The following is a 16,411-nucleotide window of genomic DNA, read 5'->3' as shown; positions in this document are numbered from 1 at the left end:
TTTTCAGACCTATACTTGTTTTTCTCATGATCCATCCTGATCATTCACTTCATTACAGCCTGTTCACGATCAATTCCCATGATCTGAACCAAAGCAGTCCTGTTTATGTTGAAACATCTATGTCCCATGTCAAGTTCCAGGAACGGGGACATGACAGATTTGCAAACCACCACGAGTGAGATCATTCTTTTAATATGCTAAGTGAGTTAATGGAAATTGGGATCTGAAAAAATTCGAGGCAAAACAGATCTGGATTCGGTGATAGTTCATGGTTAGATCCTCTAAAGCTCGAATCTTTATTTCAGTTCTGCACTCATTTTATGTAAGCTTATTGCTTTGGTTTTGTAATAAGGTATAGGGAGATGAGTGATTGATTGTTTAATGTGTGCTATTGCTTTACTTATAGAGGCAAAGAGGAGAAAGTGGCTTGAAGATAACTCAGAAACAACTACTAACGGTTTTCAAAAACCTCAAACTTCAATTTATGTTTAACTTCAAAGTACGCAAGATATGGAAATCACCGTTAATTGAGGAGTTGATATTCTTGTGATGATATTGCTTCATCCATTCCCACCATTGGATAATCGAGGTATCGAAGAGAAAAAAACCGTTAGTAGTTGTTTATGAGTTATTTTCAAGCCACTTTCTCCTCTTTGCCTCTATAAGTAAAGCAATAGCACACATTAAACAATCAATCACTCATCTCCCTATACCTTATTACAAAACCAAAGCAATAAGCTTACATAAAATGAGTGCAGAACTGAAATAAAGATTCGAGCTTTAGAGGATCTAACCATGAACTATCACCGAATCCGGATCTGTTTTGCCTCGAATTGTTTCAGATCCAAATTTCCATTAACTCACTTAGCATCTTGAAAGAATGATCTCTCACTCGTGGTGGTTGGCAAATCTGTCATGTCTCCGTTCCTGGAACTTGACATGGGACATAGATGTTTCAACAGAAACAGGAATGCATTGGTTCAGATCATGGGAATTGATCGTGAACAGGCTGTAATGAAGTGAATGATCAGGATGGATCATGAGAAAACCAAGTATAGGTCTGAAAATAGACCAAGGGACCTAGTAGGATTGAATAAGATAAAGAGAGCAAGCTGGACGAGTGATGAGACAGCTGGACGATGCGAGAATGAAGCTCGGTCAGCTGGGCGAAGCTCGGACAAGCTCGGTCAGCTGGGCGAAGCTCGGACAAGCTCAGTGTAGCTCACATCAAGTTCAGCCAGCTCAGCTCTCTGGACTACTAGCTCACTCAGCTGGGTCAGCTGGGAGTCAGCTCAACTCAGCTGGATCGAGTGTTGGAAGCTCGGACCAGTGTGACAGTTCTGGGCGGTTACAGGGCCGGTTGGTTGGCCAAGGATGGCTATGGGCGGGTGGGCTCTTCTGGTCAGGCCATGGGCATGGTCAATCCGTGTGGGCTTGTTTTGGACATGTTCAGGAGTGGTTTGACAGTTCTAGGACGTCTGGTAACTGCCATAGGCGAAGGGGTGTGATCTGGTCCATTGATTAAATCAATGCCAGAATTGATACCGAAGGGATGCAATGGTTAAGAAGTAACCACCCCTTCTCCTACATAAGGAAGGAAAGTCTGTGCCTTTGCAGGCACGCCAGGGCTTCCTCCTACACCCTGAAACACAAATAAAAACATATAAAAGCCAGAGAGTTGGTCGGATTCATCATCCAAGACCAAGAGTGGTGTGAAGGCCACAAAGAGGCAGTTTTGGGGCAGATCAAGAGGGAAGTTATGAACGCCCCTCTGAATGGTTTTGATCATTTTTGGCAACACCCAAAGCATTCTACAAAGCCTGAGAACACACGCAAATGGTCAGGGAAGAAGAGGAATGGCCGGATTCCACTCTCAAAGGCATGGACAGCCTTGTAGGCGGATGCAGCGTAGAAATGGGTTTCATGGAAGTTCAATGGAAGAGATGAGCGACCATTGTATGAATCTTATCATTACTGGAAGTATATGATAAGGGCTTGATGAAGGCGTGGGTTGGAGGATCATGGCTGATCACAATAAGGGAAGGAGCCAGATCCTACACCATCATGTAACCGGTTTTATGATTACCTTTTGGATTACAATTCTGTTGACTGTGGAATTGATCATGGCCAAGTATGGCATGGTCTTGAGGACTATATATATTATGAATGATTATGGTGTAGTCTGTTGGATCAGACTTGATGGCACTGAACCATGGCCTTGGCCGGTTCAGGAATGGTGCCCATGGCCTTAGCCGAGCTGTTCATGATCAGGATTCATATGGCCCGGGTCGATTCTTTGGAATCTGATTATGGGAATCTCTTAGTTGGGATTTATCATGAGTTTTAGTGAATTTTAATTAATTTTTAGAGTACTTTCGAAATTGGTGTGATTTGGGTCTGGTGAGTAATTTGATGATTAGTTATGGAACCAACCATGCAATGATAGATCCTTGTGATAGGTTATCTTATCACATGCTTGTGTGATGTGATATGTTTGTCACTTATGATTATTGATCATAAGGAATGGTAGTTATCAAACTTGATATTGGTAAGTTATGTGCAAATCCTTGGCTAAGAGCCATAAAGAAGAGTATAGCTAGTACTTGGTGGCGTGGACCATAAGTACTGAACTTGGGTGTTATTATTCAAGAAAGCCTGTGTGTTATCTGATCTTGGGCTAGGATGGATGACCTGATCCATTGGTGATGGAATAAGGTGTCTGCTCTGATTGATCAAAGGATACACCAGATGTTAGAACAAGATTGATCGGCTCCGTTGGGACAAGGTTCCATGACCGGTTGGGTAAGTGTGAAGACTCATCAGTTCTGAGTCATGTGGTGTGGTTGGTTGATTGACTTAGGATCTGATGGGCATTATTAGTCCATGAAAGGACTTGGCATTGTTAGTCCATGAGCTGGACTTGGTATCATAAGCTGATGATCAAAAGGATGTTGGATGTTGCATGAGCCGGACAGAACCAAATGCATACCCTTAGCTGTTTGAAGACTTCTCAAGGGTTACTTAAGTCTGTGGGGATGGTTGGCTGAATGACTAAGTACCTAGAAGAGTTGTTTTATATATACAGGAGCTGGACGCAGTATATGGCAGCTGGCCATAGCTCGGTCTTAGCTCAGTTCGAGTGTGACAGCTCGATCAGCTGGTCTACGAGTTCATTCAGCTAGAGCAGCGGGGCCGATGAGCTAACAAGCTCCGTGGATGTGACTAAGGTATGATCTAGTAACTCCTGCTTAGTTCTAGTTAGAATGGATTAGGGGAATGGAACCTCAGACTCGTATGACTTATTGGTGCTGCAGTGGTTAAGCCATGAAGAACCCTATCACTGCAGCACGACCTGCAAGACAAAAACTTCAAACTTCAAATTATGTTTAGCTGCAAAGTACGCAAGATATGGAAATCACCGTTAATTGAGGAGTTGATATTCTTGTGATGATATTGCTTCATCCATTCCCACCATTGGATAATCGAGGTATCGAAGAGAAAAAAACCGTTAGTAGTTGTTTCTGAGTTATCTTCAAGCCACTTTCTCCTCTTTGCCTCTATAAGTAAAGCAGTAGCACACATTAAACAATAAATCACTCATCTCCCTATACCTTATTACAAAACCAAAGCAATAAGCTTACATAAAATGAGTGCAGAACTGAAATAAAGATTCGAGCTTTAGAGGATCTAACCATGAACTATCACCGAATCCCGATCTGTTTTGCCTCGAATTGTTTCAGATCCCAATTTCTATTAACTCACTTAGCATCTTGAAAGAATGATCTCACTCGTGGTGGTTGGCAAATCAGTCTCGTCTCCTCCATTATCAGACACAGAGGATCTTTTCGTTGGAGATTTAGCCGGCACCTTGAGTGTTGGAAGCTCGGACCAGTGTGACAGTTCTGGGCGGTTACAGGGCCGGTTGGTTGGCCAAGGATGGCTATGGGCGGGTGGGCTCTTCTGGTCAGGCCATGGGCATGGTCAATCCGTGTGGGCTTGTTTTGGACATGTTCAGGAGTGGTTTGACAGTTCCTGAACATGTCCAAAACAATAAATTGGATTTTCTTCTAATTGTTTAAATTATAAAATTTAAGAAGAATTATATTAAAAATCTATTAAATTCAAAAAATTAAATATTTTGAACACAGTGAAATAAATATATTTGTTTTCATATAGTAACAAATATATAATTTCTAAAATAAAAAAAATAGTCAAATATGTAGTAAAAATAGTGAAAATTATGATTAAAAATAAACTAAATATTTTATGTAAATTTTAAATATATTTTTTCATTTGCTTACCCGCCGGTAAGGCGGGTCTGACCCTAGTATCTTTGTATATAAAGAACAGTTTTCTCTATCCTGGTGAAGACACCTAGGATGCCATGTTATTAAGTCAGGGTCTGTGAGCGTGACACGTGTCATAGGAAACAAAACACATGGTTTTGTTAAAACAGGTTTGATGGGTTTCGATCTGATCACTGTCTGTTTACGTTTTGGGTTGTAGAAATTAGATGTTTTGCGGCCCTAGCATATGGAATCATGTGTAACCCTAATTGTAATGTAACGAGGAGATGGAGATCATGTTAGAAACGCAACGTTTCTAAGGTTTCTAACGATTTATTCATCTTCTACCTGCCGATCCAGAGATCAATCGGTTACAGATTCATTCCTATTAAATTCCTTCTTAATCCATAGGCGGTGGAGGTTCAACTATAAAAAGGTTAGCATCCATACACTCTAAATCATCCTATCAATCTACTTATTTACTGAGAAATGGCTCTCGAGTTTTCCTTTCAGTTTCTCTGGATCAATCATTATGGTCCCCATAAAATCTTTCACCAGGAATGGCCGACTCATCAATTTTGCTAGCCGACTTGAAATCTGGGCATTGCTGCAACACCGAAGTCCGAATGTTGAGGCTTCTCCTTGACGAGAAGGTAATTTCAGTGGACATTAACTGTTTTTAGTGTTTTTACGAGAAAGAATGCAAACTTCTGGGTTGTTGATCTTTAGGCCACCGCCTCAACACCTTCAAATAGATGTTTTAGGAAGGCTCATTGTACTCTATTAGTGGGTTTGACGTTCCGTGTAGCAATGTTAACTTCAAGCTGTCGGACTCCAATCTCTCCATACGTTTCAGTGATCAAACTGTCTTGCTGAGATAACCAAACCGGCCAATCCAATACCCATGTAGCTGTTCAGGTTCTGCAGTTAACATCACCTACTTGCTTTAGCAAACATCAATACTCATCTTCCTGGGTACTCTCTCGGCCTCTGCTTCTAAAACATATATTCTGTTTTTTTTTTGTGCATCAAATACCGCAATGAACAATAGGTACTTGCTGATGCTGTCACTGCCAATTATTGTTTGCCAAACATTTTCGGTGAATTGACTGAGATCAGAAGCACACTGAATGAAGATTTACAGAGCAAAGTACGTGTGATAGCGACTATTAAAATTTAGAGGTTAGTCTCGCTGTCCTAGGAAAACATTTCTTCATTGGATTCCTCTAAGGAACACTAGAACGACCCAGCCTCCATAAGAATATATGTTGGTCTCCTCTGAAACGTAACTTCCAGAGAACTTGGCAAGTCATATGCCTTTCTCATATGCTAATTACCCATCTCCTCTCTCTCTTATTTTGTCTCTTTCAAAGATTCAGACTTCACTGAAATTAATGATCAATATTTGTTTTTGTATATGATGTTTTTGTGTATAGTGATTGCGGGAATGGAGAGATATGCGTTTAAAGGAGTTCCATCAAACTAAGTAACATATCTAACAAATGTAGTGAAGATGAGTAATTCATGAGCAGCCATACAGTAAATTCTTGGGCTAGGTTCCGTTTCTATGTTGCCTCTCTTCTCTGCTCCTTTTCTGATTCGTCACTATCCTTTTTCTTATTCTGTCTACTTTGTGGTACGAGTCTTTTACATTGAACTATATACATATTTGTGTCATATAAGCAATTTTTTTAAGTTAATGTTGAAACTCTCTTTTATGTCAAATTATGTTTATCCAATGAGATTAGGCTATTTGGCCATCTTATGATCGTTTATCATTTTTACTTTTAGCATTACTCTTTTATGTCAAATTATGTTTATCCAATGAGATTAGGCTATTTGGCCATCTTATGATCGTTTATCATTTTTACTTTTAGCATTACTCTTTTATGTCAAATTATGTTTATCCAATGAGATTTGGCTATTTGGCCATCTTATGATCGATTATCGTTTTTATTTTTAGCATTATACTGAAAAATTAATAATCAGTCATGCGAAGTTTAATTAATAGTAACGAGAATGAATTCAATATCATTTTTAATTAAAAAGGATGGTCAAGAATTTTTTTTTGTTTTGAGACAGGACTTAGGATGGTCGAGAATATTGAATCACATAAAATATATAATCAGACACTTTCAAATAAAATCTTAAGTGTTTGCTTCAAAGGTGAGATGTGGGAACGAAAGTAAAAACAATGAATAAAGTAAAAACACGATCTAGACATATTTAAATGGCTTATTTTGGTTGTCTATATCGTTTAAAACCACAATACAAAATTTGTTATAGTTTGGTGATAAAATTTTTAACCACCAGCCAATGTTTGAGATAAAAATACGATTATGATCATTCTTCAAAATCGATATATATATATATATATACGGTGCATTTACATCAAAATAGACTTCGGACGAAGCATAAAAATATATAGGGTTGTAAATTTAAGGGGTAGAGTCCATTCAAGTTCCGATTGATAATGACTTTCGTTTTATGCTTTGGTTTTAGATTTGTGGCTGTAAATATTTTAGCTTTAAAACCAGCAACTATTACATTAAAAAGTTTAAAAACATGTTTGGCATCAAAAGTTTTAGAAGCTCTGACTATTATAAATATATAATATGATTCATTCCCAAAATGTATTATCTACATTTTTCTATCTACTTTTGTTTTATTTATGCAAGTATATAGAATATGTGGAATAGTTTTAGACGATAAATCAGTTAAAATTTATCAACAAATATATTTCATTTATTTATTATAGAAATAATAATTTAATCATTCGTAAATGTTCTAGTTACCATAGACAATAACTTTTAGGCTTTAACAAATTAATTTTCAATAATAGTAGGTTATGATTTTTTCCTCATGTTAAAAATTTAACTAATTAATAATAATTAATTTATCAATCATCATTTTTATTTTTTTATTTTCTTGGTCCAAAATAGACAAAAAGACACAAAAAAAAATTAGTTACCCACTTCTTTTTTTAAAAAATAAAGAAAAAAGCTTTAAAATCTTTAATAATGACTGTAGAACATGGTGAACAAAAAAACATCCTCTTCTAAAAATGAACTTTTAAGGCTTTATATATTTCTAAAAGCTCAAATAATTAATTGGTAAATTATTGGACTTCATGGCTTTACATAACCACAAAGTCTCAACAGTCTCATTACCAATTGAACCCTAAATTATTTAGAGACTAACTGGAAACAACATTATAACTAGTTTTAACTGATTTGAAATATATCTACAATTCAACCATTTAAACACCATAACTAAAATTTGATTAATTTTTGTTCATTCTATCTTTCACCTTATATACAGTTTCCAATAACAAAAAATATTGGATATTAAAATTTTTGAATTGCGTAAGATAAAAGCGATGAAAAATCTAAAATTAGTTTATATTTGTCTATAGATACTTATATTTTTATAATATATTATAAAATTTATATATTTAAATAAACATGCTAAATATATAATTAAAATTAAAATTAAAATTTAAACAAAAAATTCAGATGTAGTCCAGACCGATCCTAGTTATTATTATTATTAAAGAGTGTTTGATTCATCCTCATGAAGCCACATAGGATGCAAACTAGATAAGTTGATGTCCCTTCACGTGTCCCTCTCTTTCAGAGTACTCTGCGTTTCTTTCTTTGACGTGAACATTTTTTTACTACTTTTTCTATTCAAGCCCAAATGGATTTAAAAAGTACAAACGAAGGCCCATATACAACAAGCTAATTATATCTAACCAAACTCTTAATACTAAAAATTAACACACTACGATGTAATTAGAGATTTGAAGAGAGATCTAGAAAGAACTAGGGGAGACCTCATTGTCTCTACTCTAACATCGACGCTGGAGACGTTTGCCTCCACCATCTCCCCATGAAAACTCCTACCTTTACTACGTCAGGCCTTCGATTATTGATGATGATTTCTTCGCAGATGGTTGCTGGGAGAGTAGACGAACTCTAACCTTGATTCACCGGAGAAAACAAAGCCCATGCCTGACTTAAACAAGAGTACTCTTCAGAAATCTCTCATAATATAGCAAGACATCCGAATCTTCGTACTCCATTTCAGTCAAATCCGGATCTACAAAATAATCCAAACAAGAAAACCTAAGCGTTAGAACTCCACATAATAGCTAGGATTTACCTCACATGTTTGAATAATCAAGCAAACGATAATAAACGAGGATTTGCCGATAATCCATGATTTGATTGCTTCCTATGCGAAAGGAATAATCTGAGAACATGCAAAGACCAGACGAAGAAACGGTGGGTGACCAAGGTTTTCAACAAAAACTAAAAATTTATTTCATTGAATAAAAGTCCATATTGAAAAGTAGAGTCACGCGAGCACTAAAATCCATATATTTTGATGCTGTGTAATTTACTCGCCAAGGATGCATGCGCTTGGAAGACAGAAAATTAATACTTTATATACATAGATCACGAAAATATGCATATATGAATCTGTCCCATTTTAGTTCCAAAAAAAAGAGAATCTGGCCCACTTTTTAACAGAAGTTGAATTGATCATTGGCGCTGGTACTTACCAAACTCTGGTTACATAGAACTCACAAGGCATCGGTTGATTTAAGTGAAACATTATTTATCACCTTTAATCATATGTTCTTGCATATGTAAGAAAAATCATATGTTCTTGCTGCAAGAAACTTATTCCTCTTTTGAATCTTAATCATATAGGAACGTCTCTGTACAAGTGTCCCATTTGTGCTCTCAGAGATACTAAAGAACATTCAACCTCCACTATATGATGTGAAAAAGTTGGTTGAACTCTCCCTAGGGTCGGTCCGGGTTATGCCCGAGTTTTTTCTTTAAATTTAAATTTTGATTATATATTTAGTATGGTTATTTTAATATATGAATTTTATAATCTATTATAAAAATATAAGTAGTTATAGATAACTATAAAATAATTTAAAATATTCAATGTTTTTATCTTACGTGATTCAAAATTTTTGTATCCATTTTTTTGTTATTAAAAATTATATATAAGGTGAAGAGCAAAATAAACAAAAAATTAACTAAATTTTTTAATTTGATATATATATATATATATACTGAGCATTTAACATATGAATAATGTTTTAGCAAAAAAGAAAAACATAGCAATACTTATTTGTTTTACCCTTTTACATCAATTTATTTTTTAAAGTCCATGATTTCACGATAAATAGTGCTCCTATAATTATTGGTTTTACCCATTTACATCAATTTATTTTTTAAGGTCTATGATTTCACGATAAATAGTGTTTCTAACTTCTTCTTTTTTCATACAATAGCACAAACATATTATTATATATTACTCCTTCTTAGCTATTTGAATAAACGAACACTCTGATATTTGAAAATTTAGAACGATTCCCTTTGTACGGTAAATGGTCCTATTTCAAAATATTAATACACCAATGCAAAAATATATTTTACAAGATAATTACACGCATTTGCAGCATAAACATTTTATTACGTACGAGCATGGATTCTATAAAAAACGTCCATGCAATATTATCATTTAACTTAAATATATTGTTAATTCATAATGCAAGTTTCCACATTATTAATAACTTCTAAATTAATAGTAAAAACTATCAAATAAATTCTAAACTTATATAATAATAATAGATTGTATTCAATTTAAAGAGTGGCAAGGAATTTGAAGTATGACTTTCATTAGAAGAAAAATATCACATTTTGATTAAAAGATACACGAACATATTTGGCTTAGATAATATAAGTTTTTCTTTAACATATTTCTCTGACAAGATCATTGCATAATTATATGCGGACATCATTAGTTTTATTATATTAGATTGTTTTTCATAGAATAATGAAAGTTACTGTCATTTTAATTCAGTCCAAAAATATTTATTAAAAATAACAACATGATTTCCGAATTTTATTATTTATTTTTGTTTATAATATTGTTTTCAATCTACAATTTTTTTTTAAAAAAATGCATAAACTTAATGTAAATTCATATAAAGTAGTTTTTTTTTAACTTTCCGCCCGTAAGACGGGCCGACCCTAATTTAAGATAAACTAGACATTGATTCGCCCAATTGGGCGGATATTTATTTTATGTTTTTAGTTTTTTTGGTTTATATTAAATGATGTATTTGTACTATTTCAACATAAATTTAGATTGAAAATTAATCATGGGCCTATTAATCATTGCAGTTATAATAAAAACTAAAATTAAAAGTTTAATAAAATATTCTGATATAATTTTTCAATTCCCTAATTAAAATAATATAGAGGTGGGTCATAATTTTTTCAAATTCCAAAATCTTAGCATCCCTTTAAAAAAAGAAAATAAATTTATAAATACATAAAATATATAAAAATATTTGGAACTATAATTTATATTGAATAAATTTGTTAAAGAAAAATAGTCTTACGTTGTTGTTGTTTATTTCTAGAGTTTGACCCGTGATCGTATAAATATTTTCTTTCACTTAAAAAAATTTCTTTGTACTAATATATAAATATATATATATATATTTGTAACAATTTTAAAACCTAACATTTCAAAACATAACAATTTTATTTATTACTTTGAATAATTATATTTTGTGATTTTAATCGTCTATTATATCACAATGTATCATATAAACAAATCCAATATTTATAACTAATTGGACTTATATTATGAAAGCATTATACTAATAACATATGAATACATTATTTTATATTTTATTTGTATGTTATATAAATTGATTATGATGTGTGATTTTTTATTTTATTATTTATCACTAATAAATATTAAAAATATTTAATATGTTAATACGAAATATATCAGGAAAACTATTTTTTAGATTTGATTAAGGAAATCTGTTATATTAAATGCTTAAATCTATTATTTAAATTAGAAAAAGACAAGCATACTTAAATATATGCTCAATAAATATCTCAATGATATTCTAATGTAAATAAATAGTAAAACTAAGGGGTATTTCTATTTTGTACTTCTATTTTAATAATATAGATTTACTCCCTCTATATCAATATAAGTGGATTTAAAGTTTTTGCACATGGATTAAAAAATATAATTCTTTATATAATTTACATTGGTTACATAAAAATATCATTAAATGAAAGTTGTTCAACCAATAAAAAACAGTAGTTTGTAGTTGATCACAAAATTCAATTACTATTAAATTCTATATAGAATAGTAAGAACATCAATTATATTGTAACAAAAAAATTTTGTAAACACCACTAAAGTGATAGGGAGGGAGTAGTTCTTTAGAACCTATTATCAAGAAAATGTAAATAACTTTTAGTTGTATTGTAATTTAATCAATCATAATCTAAAAATTTAATCAATCTGCAATAGTTCTCATCACTAAAATGTAAATGAACTCTATTTTTCAATACTCTTACCACGCCAAAACAGGGTTAGATTCTAGAATGAAGGAAACATATATGAGAATAATATTATCAAATTAGACATCCTTATAAGAGAATATATGCCATTTGACAAATAAAGATCGACGTACACTTTTGCTTTAGACATGTCTCTTCTCTATGCCCTTTTACTTTGTTGCTTTAATCATCTTTCTGGATATCCATAAAGCCCTTTAAAATTCATTTCTTAGAACCTCCTTTTATCGGCTCTCTTTTCATTAAAATAATTATTATCATAAGTATTATGTAACAACAATCGAGATAAAACAATTAAAATAGTGCAGAAAAAAGTAATTAAAAAGAAATAATGAAAAGTCGACAGAATCCAAAGCGATATACATCTCATCTGAAGTTTTGCTTTTCTGAGATCCACGCTCTTGACATTTATTTACCTGAAAATTTTAATTTAAATAGAAAATTTTAACCCTTTGAAAATTGAATCCTAAAGAGAAAATATTATTATTTTTTACTTCAGTACTGTTTGATTCGTCTATTTTGAAGACAATTTTATGATGCAGTACATCATGCGTGCACGTTGAAGCATATTACGTACATATAATATTCATAAAATCAGTTTGACCACTAAGATCCATGCATGGAAAATTTGAATATACAATGTTTGTGTGTGTTTTCTATGTTGTGAGAGAAATTAGATTGAGTTCCAAAAAAATAAAAGAAAAAAGAAAATTAGATAAAATTAAAATTGAGGAAAGGGCAAGAAAAAATAATTGATTACCTCCGCGACTGCAAACGCCTCTTAGGAAAAGAAGGAAGATAATGAGAAGAACAACTGCAGCTAGTAGTCCTATGATGATGGCGAACGTCCTTTCTCCACCATAGTTTGTTTTATCTAATTTATTCAAAAGTTAGATTCCTTTTTACTATTAAACCAAAATTACAGAGCAAAAACACCGGTTAGTTTTAGGGATACCTAATTTATAGAAAAAGTTAAATCCTCCAAAATTTTATGTAGTATGTTTCATAAAATATTTAAGATTATATAAAATAAAAATAAAATTAAATAAATTTTTGTTCAAATATTCAAAAGTTCTGAGAAAAATAAAAACAAGACGAAATTTAGGTTTAAGAAGAATCATTTAATCCCTAAACTTTGAACTGAATTTTGTGAGTGTTAAAACTTTCAGATTTTGATGGCAATGATAAACGGGACAAAGTTTTTATATTTATACCAGTAGTAGTAGTAATAATGATAATAATAATAATAATAATAAGTAAAGAGAAGTTACAGTTATGAGACTTGGCATTGTATTTTCCACCGTCAGTTGAATATCTTGCGTAACACTTGGTCAAGAACATGTCTCCAAACACGGCTGTGCCACAATCGTTTTTAAGCCGTCCGATGGCCGTTCCTAAACAATCTTGGCACTCTGAAACGGTTAGATCTCCAACACACTGCCCCATACCTTGAACATCACTGGACCCTCCGGCCCGAAAATATCCTCCGCCGCCAAGTAGTTCCGTGAGAACAGCGTCTCTCCGGCTGATTCCTTCGGTATTGTAACCCTCAGAGGGACCACATTTCTTTAGGACAACGGTCTTGTCTTCTTGGCCAAGGAAGCTGACATTATCGTACTTGATGTAGCAACCGGCTAGCTGGAGGGCCCCACCGCAGGTGTAAGGGCAAAGAGGGCCGACTTGGGAGACGGCACGTGTCACACACGTGGCGCAGTCGGGCATGGATAGGTCACCACGGCATTGGAAAAGGCCACGGGCAGTGTCTGAAGAGGAAGAGCCCATGATGGTGAAGTTGTTGTAGGAAGAGTATGTAGCTGAGTTGACTAGAGAAGTTAGAAGCGAGTTGAGGTTTGACTCATAAGGAGATGCGGGAGAGAATTTTTGCTGGGAGCAGCCACCGTAGACGAAAGTGTCTGTGGCGGAGGTGGCGGGGCAGGGCAAAGGACCGGTTGCGGCGAGGAGACATAAGAAGAGTGGGAGAGTGTTCCTTAGTGATGCCATTGGTATTAAAGAAAAAGGAGAGAAAGATATTAGCATTGAAAATTGATACTTATTTATACACGAAGTGACTAAGGTTACGAATGGGAGAGCGAGAGAAAGGCAGATCGTCAACACTTGTGGGAGAATTGCTTTTCAAACGCCATTCACTTTTTTCTGTTTTTAAAAGCAGTTCAATATTTTTGGTTTTTCGTGGAAAAAGCGGGAGATCTCGCCGTTAACATTTGATGGTGTTGATCTGTTTTTTTTTTTTTTATTTGGCCAATAAATAATTTTGTTACAAACAATTAACTTAAAATATATCTGATTTTCTAAATAGTGTACGATTATTAGTTCAAACTATATAGCTCACACTAATACTATTGGTGTCATTTTAAAATTATAAGCATGACGTCAAATTACCGATAAACACACAACATTTTTCAAAGAAGAAGATATAAATCTTCCTACATAAATCGGATAAGTAGTTGATATTTTTTTATGTTTTAAAATAGTTAATATATAGGTAAATGATTAAAATTTTGTAAATCTATTGAGAGAAGACAATTTTAAATGGACACTTAACCGAGAATTAGTATTTATTAAGTTGTATGATCAACTAATTTTCATGACCAATTACCATTTTAAAAATACTACATCCACTTGTAAAAAAAAAAAAAAAAGTTTTTCAGTGATAAGTTCAACCAAGAATTTAATATTAACGTTCTCTAAAGAAAAACTTGATCAACTAGAATGAAAATAGAACAAGTACAAGTATATTATAGTTTTACAAGCATTAGCCGATTCTACAACGTCTGAGATATTTATTTTAATATTTGGTGTAATTTTTATTGTTTTAATATATAATTTGTTGTTTTAAACTGCTTTTTCTATTCATAATTTATAATAAATTATTTTATATTTTTGATCCGATTGTTCTGCATTTGTCTCGTTTGATCTGCACTTGTCATGCTTGATCTGCACTTATTCCGGTTGATATGCTTGATCTGCACTGCTTGAACTGTTTTTACCATTTGTACCCTAAGACATAAAGTAATGCGGAATTTTCTGATACCGCGCTATTTCGTCAGAATTATGTACAATATTTTATCAAAAAAAGGAAGTCTAGTAAAAAAAGTAAGGAGAAAAACTGTGTTTAAGTTGCAAAAAAAAACTGTGTTTATTTTTTTTTTTAACTTGGAAAAGAAAAGGGCCAAAAGGCTGTGTTATAGAGCTTTAATGTATTATGAATATGTAATTAGGAGTGTCAACTCGGGCTGGTCCGGTGCGGTCCAAATTCGTTAAGCCCGTAAATATTTGAGCCCAGCCCGGTCCAGTCCAAAAATATTTTGGCTTAAAATTCAAAGCCCGGCCCAGCTCTTATAGGGTTATAGGGCTTTTCGGGTTTATTTTTGATTTTCGAAAAATAATTTGTCATTGTTACTTCTGTCGTTTGATACATGTGATTTTTCATTAAAAAAAGTTTCATTTTTTTGTTTTAAAATATAAAGTGAGTTCAAATTTTTATTCTTTATCAAAAATGTTTTACTTTTTCGTATGCTTTAAAAACATATTATAAACAAACCAAACTTAAAAAAATTTAAATAATCAAATATAAATTATAACTAAACATATAAAAGAATAAAATTTATGATAAACATGGTCAAACGTTTCATACAAATGAAAAAAAAACATGATGTACATGAAAGAAGAAATTACATTTGCAAAATTTAAAATGAGATACTTGTGATGATCAAACAATAAGTGCATTAACAAATTTTGTATTTGCTTTATTAGAGTTTGGATTAAAATATTAAAATTATATGTCAATACTAATAATGGTTTTGATTGCAAGAACGATAATATTTAAGCTAAAGTATAAAATTTGGGGTTTTCGGACCGGCCCTAGCCCAAACAGGTTTAGGACCAAAAAACCCAAAGCCCAAATGGGCTTTGTCCGATAGACCCAATTTTTTTTGAGCTTATAAAACTAAGCTCAAACCCGGTAATTTTTAGGACTGGACGGACTCGGGCTGCGGGATTCGGCCCTAATTGACATGTATGTGTTATGTAATAATGAGGTGTTACTATTATTTTGGGGAGTTTAGTAAATGTAAATAGCCAAGTTTTATCATGGTTATAATTGATATCATAATAAGAAAACTCCAACTGTACTAAACTATTCAATATTTTGGGTTATTTCTAAACTTTACTAAACTATAACCGGCCATCATATTAGCAAATAAATGTATTCCTGAGCTTAATGCGCGAAAACAATAAGAAATTCACTAAACCTCAGTGAATTAGAGCAGCCCCAACGCATATTATAAAATTTAATTAACTAACTTTATTTGAAACAATTTAATTAATTAACTAACTAATTAAAATTTCATATTTATTTAAATCTCAGCCACTACAAAATCAGTATTTGGATCATGAGTTTATCTTTAAATCTCCTATTAAGAAATTATAAGCAGTCCCTCTCCTCTCTTTTAATATTTTGTTTTAATTTTAATTACAAAAGGCTCATTAAAATCCTCCTGTTAGATGATACTCCCTCCGTTTTATTTTAATTGTCGCTTTATATTTCGACACACAAATTAAAAAAAATTTAATTTTACATATTTCTAAATAAAAACGTAATTACCAATACATATAATCACATTTCAACCAATAGAAAAACATAGTAGAATAAAAAATCAATAAATTTTGCATTGAAATTATAAAACA

At 32.8% G+C, this 16,411-nt stretch overlaps 1 protein-coding gene across 1 annotated transcript; it reads right to left on the bottom strand.

The window, feature by feature from the left end:
* Positions 1-11,870: 11,870 nt before the first annotated feature.
* On the bottom strand, positions 11,871-13,751 carry LOC106339515 (cysteine-rich repeat secretory protein 60). The gene is made up of 3 exons (XM_013778341.1): positions 12,976-13,751; positions 12,465-12,578; positions 11,871-12,120 (listed from the first exon to the last, which is right to left on the bottom strand). The coding sequence occupies exons 1-3, from the start codon at positions 13,739-13,741 to the stop codon at positions 12,113-12,115; spliced, it is 888 nt and encodes a 295-aa protein (XP_013633795.1). The 5' UTR covers positions 13,742-13,751; the 3' UTR covers positions 11,871-12,112.
* Positions 13,752-16,411: the final 2,660 nt, after the last annotated feature.

This window comes from Brassica oleracea, chromosome C4 (genome assembly GCF_000695525.1).
Source record: "Brassica oleracea var. oleracea cultivar TO1000 chromosome C4, BOL, whole genome shotgun sequence".
In the NCBI taxonomy this organism is placed as follows: domain Eukaryota; kingdom Viridiplantae; phylum Streptophyta; class Magnoliopsida; order Brassicales; family Brassicaceae; genus Brassica; species Brassica oleracea.
This window is presented reverse-complemented; position numbering and strand designations above follow the sequence as displayed.